The sequence below is a fragment of the Nyctereutes procyonoides genome, unplaced genomic scaffold (genome assembly GCF_905146905.1).
Source record: "Nyctereutes procyonoides isolate TBG_1078 unplaced genomic scaffold, NYPRO_anot_genome, whole genome shotgun sequence".
NCBI classification, from domain to species: Eukaryota; Metazoa; Chordata; class Mammalia; order Carnivora; family Canidae; genus Nyctereutes; species Nyctereutes procyonoides.
Genome location: NW_026575126.1, coordinates 49,855,520 through 49,867,760, shown reverse-complemented (window position 1 = coordinate 49,867,760; position 12,241 = coordinate 49,855,520). Strand labels below are relative to the sequence as shown.

Below are 12,241 nucleotides of genomic sequence, written 5' to 3'. Positions count from 1 at the left end.
TTTTATTTGAGAGAGAGAGAGAGAGAGAGCATGAGCGCGGGGAGGGGCAGAGGGAGACGCAGACTCCTCGCTGAGTAGGGAGCCCAGGACTTGATCCCAGAACCCTGAGATCATGACCTGAACCAAAAGCAGATGCTTAACTGACTGAGCCACCCACATGTCCCGGGTGGGCTATTTTTATTGATAGATTACCTTAAAGTAACTATACTAATGTTGGAAAATCTCTGTATTCAAGGCAACGAGTCTGGAAGGTTCAGAACCACCGTTCAATGCACACTTACTGGTGCTTTGTTTTTTTGTTATTTTCCATTTGCATTCCTTTACAAAATAGAGACAATTAAGCAAATATAGTCATCCTGTCTTTAAACAGGCTTTGTACTTTTTTTTTTTTTACATATAGCTTTACTGAGACATTACCTAAGTATGATAAATTGCACATATTTGGAGCGTATATTGAGTTTTGACCTATATGGATACATATACCTGTGAAACCGCCAGCAAAACCAAGATGGTGAATATATCTGTGCCCCCTCCCTACAAGGTCTGCCGGGGCCCCGGTGTAACTTCTCCCTCCCACCTGCATCCTGTTTCCTAGCTAAGAGAAGAGGCCTGGCCGCAAAGGGTGACACCAAGAAATTCCAGCTTAGAACAGGATTCTCTGTTCACCTTTCACCCACCATGTCCACAGGGGTTACAGGTGCCAGGTCCAGTATGTGCCTCTGGAAATAGAGTGACTCAGCTACAAGTGACCCAAGACAGTGAACCCCCAAGCTGGGAAGCCCTAAAGGCCAAGGCATTAAGAAAGCCAGTGCCCCTGGGGTGGCCCCTGTTGGAGCCCGAGGAGCCAGGGCTCACCATGCCCTCCCAGGCAGGATGGAAGCACCCAGCCTGGTGCCACATCTAGTGAATAAACACAACTTGTACAGTGTGACTTGCCCGGAGCTTACTTAGGACCATGACAGGGCTTATCAGATGACGTTTACCTCACTGAATTGTCAGAAAGCCCTCTGAGGAAAAAAAAAAAGAAAGCCCTCTGAGCAGAAAACAGGGGCTCCAGGGGCACAAAGCCACTTCAGGGACAGCCTCTAGGGCCCCCATCCTGGTCTCCCTGCATTCTCTCTCACCTTCCCCAGGGCAGCCCCACTCATTATTAAAAAACTCAGGACATAAAACTCAGGACATGCCACTGACCTGATTAAAACCAACCTCTGACTTCTCATTGCACTTAGGATCAAACCCTAGCTCACTAGCACGGCCGATGAAACCCCTAAAAGTGCTCCTCCCATTCTACCCCTCACACTCCACTCAGACCACACTGCTCCCCACACCACCCCACTCCACTGCTCCATAAGCTTGCCAGGCTCACTTCTGCCTCAGGACCTTTGCATGAGCCATACAGCCCTTCCCACACACACGCACACAGCTCATAACCTCCTTCGATACTAACTTCTGCTCAAACGTCACCTTCTCAGAGAGGCCATCCCTGACCAGTGTCTCCATCAGCTTCCTCAGTCACTCTTACCCCACTTCCTTATGTAATCTCATAAAACGTAAGGCTCTCCAAAACTTTTCCCATCTTTCTATTGACTCCCGTCCTGTCTCCTATGTGGATTGTAAGGTGGCACCAAACAAGAAGACTGTTTGGTCCCACTGTTGGACACAGAGGGCCTAAACAGACCACACAGTAGCAGATAACATCAGATCTGCTGAACATGTCAAGTAAGAGCCAGGCCAGTGATAGAGCTTCTTGTTCGTGCCCAGTCCACTTTCCATGGAGCCTCAAGGGGCAAACTCTCCCACACTGTTTCCAGCAACCTGGTCATCAAGAAGGATGCTACCGGCCAGGCTTGGGATGGAACCAAGGACCCACCTCTACCTGAGAACTGCCAACTGGGTCATGGGCATCAGATTCAGATGGAACCATATGTGCAGAGAACACCGCCCATCTCATGATGCATCTCACGATGCCCTCCCACAGAGGCTTACGCTCAACCTGCCTCCCATAAAACAACTTCTGTGTCCACGGCCGCCTTAACTGGGCCACCCGCTCAGCATCACAAGGTCCTCTGCTGGCGTCCTAGCGGCCAACAGCCCCAATGTTCCCAATTTCCACCCACCAGCGAGGCCTGACCGAGACCTCTAACACCTGTTCTGGCAACTGGACCTCGGGTCCGAGGTTTTTCTCCTGGAAGGACAACTGGTCTGTGGGAAATCCAGCACACCAGGCTGGCCCCATCATCAGCCAGTGCTAAGAGCTCAACAACAGGCCCACCCCATAAAAACCACAGGAGTAATGACAGCCACTTTTTACTCTGCTTCTACCACCACCATCTACCATCCCCACGTCACTCATACTTCTCAACTGCTTTCTCTGGACACAGAACACATCCTAAGTCAACGACCGACCCCGCTGTAACAGCCACTTCTCCTTCCTACTGGTGCATAATATCATGTTGTTTCATGTAATTCAGGACGTCTTAGATTTGAGGAAATCAAGTATGTGCTGGGGAGGCCCTGGTCCGATTCCCAAAATAACATGACAGAGGGGCCACATGAGGGCATATAGCTTATGTGGGAGAAGTGTCTAAAACTCAGGATACCAGGGTCCCTGAGTGGCTCAGTCAGTTAAGCATCTACCTTCAGCTCAGGTCATGATCCTGGGGTCCTGGGATCGAGCCCCATGTTGGGGTCCCTACTTAGCAGGGAATCTGCTTCTCCTGCTTCTCCTTCTGCCCCTCCCCCCCGCTCGTGTGCGCATGCTCTCTCAAATAAATAAATACTCTTTAAAACATATATATAAATAAAATAATATTCAGGACACCAAGTGTGAACCATAATGCCAACCATGGACTTGGGGATGATCATAATGCCTCAGCACAGGTTCATCAATTCTGACAAATGTCCTGTTCCAGTGGGGGACACTGATAATGAAGGAGGCTGTGCAGGTGAGGGGGGGGGGGCACACAGAACTCTGTGCCTTCTGTTCTCGAGTCTGTTTTGGTTTTAAAACCAGCACAGTCAAAAAAATAAAAAAATAAAAATAAAATAAAAAAATAAAACCAGCACAGTCAAAAGCAGAATAACTAATGAAGTGGTGGGCTCAGTGTATTGAAGCAGAAACACTGAGCGGACTAAGAAGCCTCAGGAGGCCAGAGGCTCCCAGCAAGGCCGTCTAAGTGAAGCTGTGTCCGGCAGGGCAGGGCCGCATGCCGCAGGCACACACCTCCCAACGGCCAGAGCAAACAACATCAATTGCTGCTCGATGCACCTCTTCCACTCTCCCTTTCTACCCAGACTGCCTTAGCTACACGGAAGACTCTTCCTGGATTTACAGATGAGCAAAACCGTGGCTCGGAGGAGCAGAGCAGCTTGCCCAGGACCATGAAGCTAGTAAGAGGTGATGCTGCCACCATCCCGGGGCCAGGGTGGCCAGGTCATTCTAGAGAGTGCCCGGCTCTCCACTGGGGCAAGGGGCTCGTGCTTACCTTTTGGATTTGGCACACTCCTTCTTCCAGTTCTTTACCAGAACAGGCACCACTTGTTCTGACGTGTCCTCCTTATTCAGGGACCAGAGGTCAGTGCTTTCCAGGGGCTGGCGGTAGCCTCGGACCATCAACCTGAGGCCAAAACACCAGGAGGAAGGCGATGAGAATCGAGAGGAAGAGGATGATGACCCTCGCTGCCCACACCCGCCACGCCAGCCCACCCTCTGCGCCAGGGCAGCCCACCGCCACCGGGGACAGCACGCAGCTCGGGACATTTGGGCACGTTAAGTCATCACTGCTAATTCTGTTAGGTCGCCCAGGAAAAATGGCCTCATTTTTAAAAGACACAGAATATTTCAGGATAGAAATATTACAATGGCTCCAATTTCCTTTAAAAAAATTTTTTTTGAAAGGCTCAGTGGCAAAGCATTAATTGTCAAATCTGAGTGACGAATTCATTGCAATTAACTAAGACTAGTCTTCCTACGTGTTTGGACACTTTCGTAATAGAAAGGAAACCTATTACCTTAACTCGTTATTTTGAAATAACACCAAACTTATAGAAGAATCCCATGAACTGCACAAAGAATTCCTACCTGCTTCTGTCAGCTTACTGCTAACATTTTGTCACATCTGCTGTACTGTTCTGTCTCTACCTATAAACATACCCAAATTGACCTTTTTTTCTGAACCCCTTGAGAGCAGGCTGTAGACTCTACACACTTCCACTCCTCAATGTAAGCGTATGCCCTCTAAGGACTTGCTCTCACAGAAGCCAGAGAGAGATTAATGAAAATCAGAAATATGAGCAAGGGTGGCCTGACCTGCAGCCCACACTCAAATTACACCAACTGTCCTAGTGATGTTCCTTAGCCATGATTTGAAAAAATTTCATTTAAAAAAAAAGAAAAAGAAAAAAAAAGAAAGAAAAATAAAATAAAATAAAATAAAAAATAATTTAAAAAAAGATGTTTGTGAAAAGTTTACAAAGACAAGGAATGGTGCTTATCAGGGGAGAAAGGATTCATAGAATCTCAGGTAAGATGCTGACAATGTGTGGAAAAAAGGACACAGTGTTGTGAGCGGTTGCCTTGGGTGTTTTTGGTTGTGGGTCTAGGCATGTTTCTCTTACCCACATTTCCTACGGGGCACAGGTATTATTTTTCCAATGGCAATTGCATTTCTCTGAAACGATGCCAACAATGGTAATTATACCTGATGTTAAAAAAATAAAAAATTAAAAACCAAAAACCCAATCCAAAAGCCTGGAGTACATGGCTGTAAGTGCCCCAGGTGAAGCCATGCACAGAGGAGCAAGCGTTTGTGGCTCATGCACGTCGAGTCTGCACGTGTGAGCACAGAGTCGGTGTCTGAGCCCCGGGCCCTGGGCAGACACGCTGGGCACACGGGTGAAGGGTGTCGGAGGGACCGCGGGCCTGGCCTTACCCTGTGATCCACCAGAAGGTGACTCTGGAAAGGAAAGAGGCACTGGACTCCGGGCAGGGATTCTAGTGGAGAGAACACAGGGGGTGGGAGGACACGGGAAACGATTGATTAAACTTCTCATCGAGGCCAGTGCCCGGCAGCAAGCAGTGAGCAGAGCGGGCCTACTCTCAAAGGACCAGCAGCCACTGTCATGTCGATGACGCACACCCTAGAAGGGTTTCTCTCCTGAGCCCCAGCGACCTCCAAAGAAACATATGGCAGCTCCCCACTTTCACCCAGGAAATCATTCCGGAGGGTCTACTATGCAAAAGTGGGGTAGGGAGCCACCTCCTGGCCCTGCCATAGCTTGACTCCCAGGGCAACCCAGTGAGGGTGGTGGGGCCGACGTTCCCCCATTCATTCGCTGACACATTCATTCAACAAATACTTAACTGAGCACCAAGCATGCGCCAGGCACTCTGCAAAGTGCTAGCATCGTGCTGAATCCTCACAGAACCTTTATGAGCACAGTCATTACCATTATTCCTGTTCCATTCATTCATTCAACAGGTATTTTCTGAGCACCTGCTTTATGTGCCCAGCACCATGTGTATAAATACAGACACAATCCCTGCCTTCAGGAAGCTCATGCTGTACTGGAGTGATTGTGACACCTGCTAACATCTCTACTAGCTGGCCCTGTTGTTTCAGCGCTTGACAAGAATGATCTAAGTGCTTCACAAAAACGACCTCATTAAATCTTTGTAACCACCCTACTAAGTAGTTAAAAGCATTGTCCTCACTTTGTGGAGTTAAAGAAACAGAAGAGCAGAGGACGGAATAACCTTGCTAGGCTCCCCCAACTAGAAGCAGTTGAGACTTGGGGATCCCTGGGTGGCTCAGCGGTTTAGCGCTTGCCTTTGGCCCAGGGCGTGATCCTGGAGTCCCGGGATCAAGTCCTGAGTGGGGCTCCCAGCATGGAGCCTGCTTCTCCCTCCTCCTGTGTCTCTGCCTCTCTCTCTCTCTCTCCAGGTCTATCATAAATAAATAAATAAATCTTTAAAAAAAAAAAAAGCAGTTGAGACAGACTTTCAGCCCCCAACAGGCTCCAGAAAGAGACATTCATCAAATGAGCCAGTGAGCAAACACACAACCGCAACTGCGAGGAGGATCATCCCCTGAAGCTAGGTCGGTATATCACTGAGGTCACTAGTATCTTAGTGAGCTCCCAGCAAGAGAGCCGAGAAACAGATGGGGGCTGACATAGCTGATGAAGGTCAGAGAAGGAATCCCTGCTGGCGTCTGAAAACCAAGTAGAGGATAACAAGGGTAGGGGAGGAGCAAGGTGGTCTTGGCAGTGGGAGTATGTGTGCAAGGGTCCTGTGGCAGAAGGGAGGATAACCTACTCTGGGAACCAAGAGGGGGCTGAGTGGTCTACACAGGAGGCCGCAAAAGGGATTTTGCTCTTCATCCTGAGGGCAATAAGAAGTCCTCAATACATCCCAAGCAAGTTTGCACAGAACCTCTTTTCCAGCGGCATAGAGCTGAGCTCCAAAAACACACACCAGGAAAGGTACATCAGCATGGAGCCTCTGGGATGGCACCCAAGCCCAGCTTTTTTTCCGTGCTGACACATTCATATCTATATTCTGAAATACATGCTTTAGTGAAGGCGGGGCGGGGGGGGAGGGGGGCGGGTCACCACGCAGCAATGAGGTCTCTGATGAGGAGGCCTCTCCACGTTCTAGCGTTGGAGAGCCCAACAAGTACACGTGTTCTATCAGAGGGTGGTGGTTTTCCATCCAGGTTGCAAATGCTCTAAAAACAACACCATATCTGGTCTCCACCTCCTGGAGATTCTGATTAAGCTGGTTTGGGGTGGGACCAGGGCATCAAGTTTTTTATTTCTAACTCCCACGGTCTCCTTGGCAAAGTGGCTCAGCAGGAAATGTACCAGATAAGCCTAGGATGTCTTGTCACACCCGATACCATGGAAGCTAAAGACGTGTAAAGTTAAAAGGCCTCAGAAGCAACCAGAAGTGGCTCTCAACAGCCTACAAAGGGATGATACGAGCCACGATCAGGACAGTAAGCAGAAGAGACTGTGACCATCACTTATGTTCAAATACACAATCTCAAAATGACACTAAAACAAAAAAAAGGGCAACCCCTTGGTGTCATTCATGAAAAGGCCACATTGGACTCTGTGCTGGGCGTGGAGCCTGCTTGGGATTCTCTCTCTCCCACCTCCCACTAAAAAAAAAAAAAAATAGTCCAGCTAATAAATGAAGAATGAATGACAACATTCAGGACAATGCACCATTTTGCAACCTCAATGGATTATCAGAATACTTGACAATACCCAACAACTATTATGAATGCTTTCAGGCCAGAGAGCAGTGGGACTGTTGTCCTGTTTATATCCTTATCTTTCAGATATTCTCACTGGGGATCATCAGGTAAAGGGCAGACAGGAATTCTACTATTTCTGTAACCTTTTGTAAGTCAAAATATTATTTCAAAATAAAAAGTTATTAAACATGTTTAAATTCCAATCTTTCAGCGATATGTTTTGAAATGTTTACACGGCACGGTGCAGGGTAAAGAGTCTGTGGCAGTTTGTCATACACTGCTCTCTACTTCTGTACACATATGGAAGCTTCCATCACAAAGAGCTAAACGAAAACTCTCCCCGGTGATGTAAACATGCATCCTGAGCCCAGAACCACCAGGCTCTGCTCTGGGGCCATGAGGTGTCAGGAGGTTCCCAGCCCTGCCTGGGCCAGAGTCATACCTGGGGAGCTCATTGAACGGGGGGTGGGGGTCCAGAGTCTCCATCCCAGACCAGCTTCCATCAGTGTCTCTGGGCTTGGGTCCTGGCCTTGCAAAATTTTAATTAAGGAAATCAGACACTGCTGCCCCATAGACTGGCATTCTGAGCTAATCTAAAGCAGAATAAGTTCAGACTGGGGCCAGAGTTCAAATCCCAGAGTTGCCACTTTTCTCACTGAATGACCTCAGGCAAGCCCCACCCCCACCCCCGCCCTTGCCCCCAAAGCCTTGGTTTTTGAATCTGGGTGATGGGAACGCCTCGTCTGTCAGCTCAGCCTCCCTCACAGGACTGGACAGAGGGACAAGTGAAACGAGTCCATGGGACTGTGCTGTAAGCTAGAACTTTTCTAACCCAGGGTGACAACATTATGCACAGGGGAGGCGGTGGCCTTTGCTCTGGAACCTGGTGGTGGGTGGGTTATTGGGTGAATCTTAAGTGCATCTCAATTGCAGCCCAATTCCAACCCAGTGTGAAAAGGCGGGGTTCCAGTGGGGAAGTAGAAGTGGAAGGGGGTGGGCACAGCTGACAATGACTCATTTATTACTTGAATAAATATTTAGGGAGGGCCTGCTTAGATGCCAGGAGGTGGCTAAGGGCTGGGGACTGAGCTATACATGAGATGGGGAGGTCCTCACCTGATAGTGCTTCCCACGGGGATAAGGAGGGGGAGGTGGACAATTAGCAAACCGGTGGGATTAAATATATAAATAGCAACAGGAGAGCCACAGCACAGAAGAAAAATGAAGGTGCCAGAGAGAGAAGGGGGCCGGGGGCTGGCTTCTGTGTGAGGCAGCAAACAACAAGCTCTGAAACCTAGTCCAGCCACTTACCAGCTGCGGGGACCTTGGCCAAGTGACCTGGTGAGGTGACTGAATGAGATGAAGCATGTTAAGAGTCCTTAGAATAGTACCTGGCACAAAGCAAAAGCTGGAAATGGTATTCATGGTATTAATACTAATATCAGAAACAATAACAATAATAATTCTTGCAGCCCCACAATACACTGAGCACCATACCACTTTCTGTAAGGGTTGGCACAGAAAGGCCCACAGGCTGGCTGCTTGCCAACAAAGTGTGACTGGCACACGGGATGCCTACTCATTTACATACCGTCTATGACGGCAGAGGGGAGTCATTGCAACCCGAGCTATATGGTCTACAAGGCCTGAAATACTTACTGTCTGGCTCTTGACACAGAAAGCTGGCTAAGCCCCGCTTATTACATCAGAGCTCATAACACCCTGAAATTGTGGTCACTAAGGTATAAAATTAGAGCCACGGAGCACAGCTGTGTTGGTTACGGACGTTGCAAACAGACGCCCAGCTGAGGGGCAAGTCTGGGCTCAGATGCAGCCAGTGCCCAGCTCAACAAGACCCTCAAGTCCTGTGCCTGCAAGGGGCTGCGTTAGCCCAAAGGAGGCAGGGCCGTGCCCAAATTCATCCACCCAGATGGGGTACAAGGTCTTTTTCCCATTTGCATGGAGACAGAGTGAGAACAGCGGGGTGTTAGGCACATGCACACAAAGGGTCCCCAAATCCTAGCATTCTCTCAAAATCAGACAACTCCAGCTGCCGTGGGGCAAGAACAAAGCAACCTTTTGATTGTAGAATTGAGGGCAAATTCATGCCCTGTCCACCCTACTGTATACATATAGAGTTGTTCCCCTGAAACCATAAGAAATGCTAGCCCAGGGGGAAAAGGTTAATCCCCACCCTGGCCAGTAGAAATCCCAGCTGCCGCGAGAAAATTCTCCCCGCACACGCATTATGTACAAGAACATTTCACAGTTTCGTATCTGCACGCTCCAAGAGCTTTGTCCAATTCGCCTCCTCCCTCTTTTAATCCAAACAGGGATTTTCAAATTATGAGAAGCCACATCACGCCGACAGAAGGTCCGCATCGCCAGCCCACAGAAGGAAATCTGTAAGTCTGGAAGCTGGTTTCTGGAAGTCCCTATCTGACATCGAAGGCCTGATATGATCATTGACAACTTCAATTCTCAAGCAGTCAAGAACTGATCCTTCAAGAACAAGAAAAAGAAAGAGAACGGGTGAGGGATGAGAATCCAGATGGCATTCTACTCGACCGACACCAAGCAGAATGTTCTCCCATAATTCACCAACGGCAGAGCTTCCAGCTTGGGGCTTCCTGGCCACTGAGGCTGGAGCAGAGTGACTCCTATCCCAGGAGGGAGGAGACTTATTAGTGGGTCCCTCATTCATTCAGAAAGGAAAGTAATTCAGACAAGCCCCAGATGAAGGCAGAGGGAGCAAAAAGCCTGGTCTATGCGATGTACAGAGAAGGCTGCATGCTTTGGCATCTCTACCTGGCACTGGCCGGTCTGGCCAGAAACCAAGTGGCTTAAACCAATTTAGTGCAACAGCCCCAGGCACTGGCTCTTTGAGAACTGGTCATTCATTAGCTCACACCAGGCAGTTTGGGGACCTCATCTGGGTCTCTCAACACTCTAGCCTTTTCGCTACAAATTCTCTGGGTACCCACACAGCTGTCCTGGTTTTGATTCTGTTTTGTTTCCTGTCAGTCACTCCCATTCTCCCACTGCCTTCGTGCCCAGCAGGAAGGGGTGCCTGCCACAGCAGTACAGCTTAGAGCAGGGGTGCTCTGACATGGCCCCCATCCCCGGCATCCATGGTGCCTGGGGATCTGCTAAAAATGCAAATGCCTACGTCCCACCAGGGCCGAGGGACTCAGACTCAGGGCGGGGTGGTTGGAGAGGGTGCTCAGCATTAAGAGTTTAACCAGGCCTCCCAGGGGATGCACACTCAGGTGTGCTAACCCAGGAGAAGGGCTTTTGGTCCAGTCTTGTGAACTCAAGCAAGGCACTCCAACACTCTGGCCCTTGGTACTCACATCAGTACGAGGAGAGACTCAAAGTCCTGCCTCACTATGATGCTTCGAAAAGGACCACGTTAAAAACAACAACACAGAGGGTCACTGTCCAACTCAGCCTCCCTCCCGACCCACCTGCGGGGCTGTAACGACTATAAAGGCCACCAGCCTCTCTGTGTCCCATGCACCCTCCTCCTTTCAGCCAGAGGGATCCTCCAAAACACCTACAACCTGAGCATGTCACTCCCCATGCTGAGAATCTTCCATCAGGTCAAAAATCCCAAGTCCTTTCAGTGACACACAATTCTACCCTTGATTTTGCACACTTGGTTCCCTGGCCCCTCCAAACTGGCCAAACTGACCAAGCAGCTCCCAAACACCCAAAAGTTCCTTTATTTGGTTGGGTCTTTGCACATGCTCCTTCGTCTGCTGGGAGCACCTTCCTGGGCTTTGGCCTGGCCAACACCTCTCATTTCTTGGACGCAGGCATCTCTTCAGCCTGGAACACAGGCTGAGTTAGGAACCTCTCCTGAGGCCCCTCAGAGCCCGCTGTCCCTCGTAGTTAGTTTATTTGCCCACCACCCTCTCCTGGATGGTCAAGTTTGTTCATTTCGGTACTCGGTCTGGTTGAGCACCACCCCCTGCCCCGCACAATACCGACTCCCTAATGACCCACAGCATGAAGAAGAAAATCCTTTCAAAAAAATGGGTTTATGAGGCTTTCATAAGCAGTCCAAGCTCCATGGCTGCCTCTGGGATGTGTGGGGTAGAGACGGACCATGAGGGGCAGGAGAGAACTTTCTGGGCTCCTGGTAATGTTCTGCATCTTGATGGGGACTTGGGTTATACACTTGTCAGAACTCATCAGACAGTAATTTAAGATTCAGGAATTTCACTATGTATATTTTTGCTTTAAGAAAAAAAAAGAAAGAACTGTCAATGGATACAGAACTCTAGTTAATGGTTTGCACGGTGAAGTGTTTAGGTGAAGGATACTGAATATTTCAAAGTAAGTTTCAGATCCCCAAAAAATTTAGCCTGTTGTCTGGCTGGCCAGGTATGTGAGAAAGCAAGGTTAGCAAAGTGTTAACTGTAAAATCAGACCGGATTCTCACTGTGTAATTCTTCCAACTTTTCTGTGAGTTGGACATGTTCATGGCAAAATACTGGGGGGAAGGAAATATATTCCGTATTTACAGACAGGGCTAAAAATACCTCTTATGCCAAATGAGCTGAGCAATTTTCCTAAATGTGCTAAACCAATGCTTTTCAACCATGAACCCGTAGATTTTGTTAAAAAGACTCTGACCCAGCAGAGCGCAGCTGGCCCAAGACTCTGATTTTCTAACAGCACCAGGGGAATGCCACTGCTGCTGCTGCTCTGAAAACCCCCACTTTGAGAAGTGGGGGGTCCACTCCCATGATCACATTTGCCCTTGATGTGCAAATGGAAACACCCTCCTCCCTCCCACCCCATCATCTTCAACTGGAGCCTTGCTCTGGCCAGATGAAGGATCACAGGCTGGGGCCAGAAAGAACCCCCGGAGAGCGTGGGAGGCTTGGTCAGCCACTCCCAGATTCCAGGCAGCCCAGGGCCTGGGGGGACAGAGGGGAGCAGCCCCACCAGAAGCCGGGCCAGAACAGATG

At 49.2% G+C, this 12,241-nt stretch overlaps 1 protein-coding gene across 3 annotated transcripts in view; it reads right to left on the bottom strand.

Moving 5' to 3' along the window:
* The window catches only part of ABCC1 (ATP binding cassette subfamily C member 1), a 135,619-nt gene that overhangs the window by 71,570 nt on the left and 51,808 nt on the right, over positions 1 to 12,241 (bottom strand). For 2 of the 3 annotated variants that reach the window (XR_008666370.1, XM_055339515.1), the window contains exons 6-7: positions 4,932 to 4,993; positions 3,486 to 3,617 (exon numbers count right to left, since the gene is read on the bottom strand). Coding sequence is in view for 2 of the 3 variants with exons in the window: in XM_055339515.1 (XP_055195490.1) it covers positions 3,486 to 3,617; positions 4,932 to 4,993 (194 nt within the window). In the remaining variant the exon portion in view is untranslated. Of the gene's footprint in view, positions 1 to 3,485; positions 3,618 to 4,931; positions 4,994 to 8,573; positions 8,665 to 12,241 lie in introns of those variants that run through there. The other variant, XM_055339516.1, reaches the window with a different exon arrangement.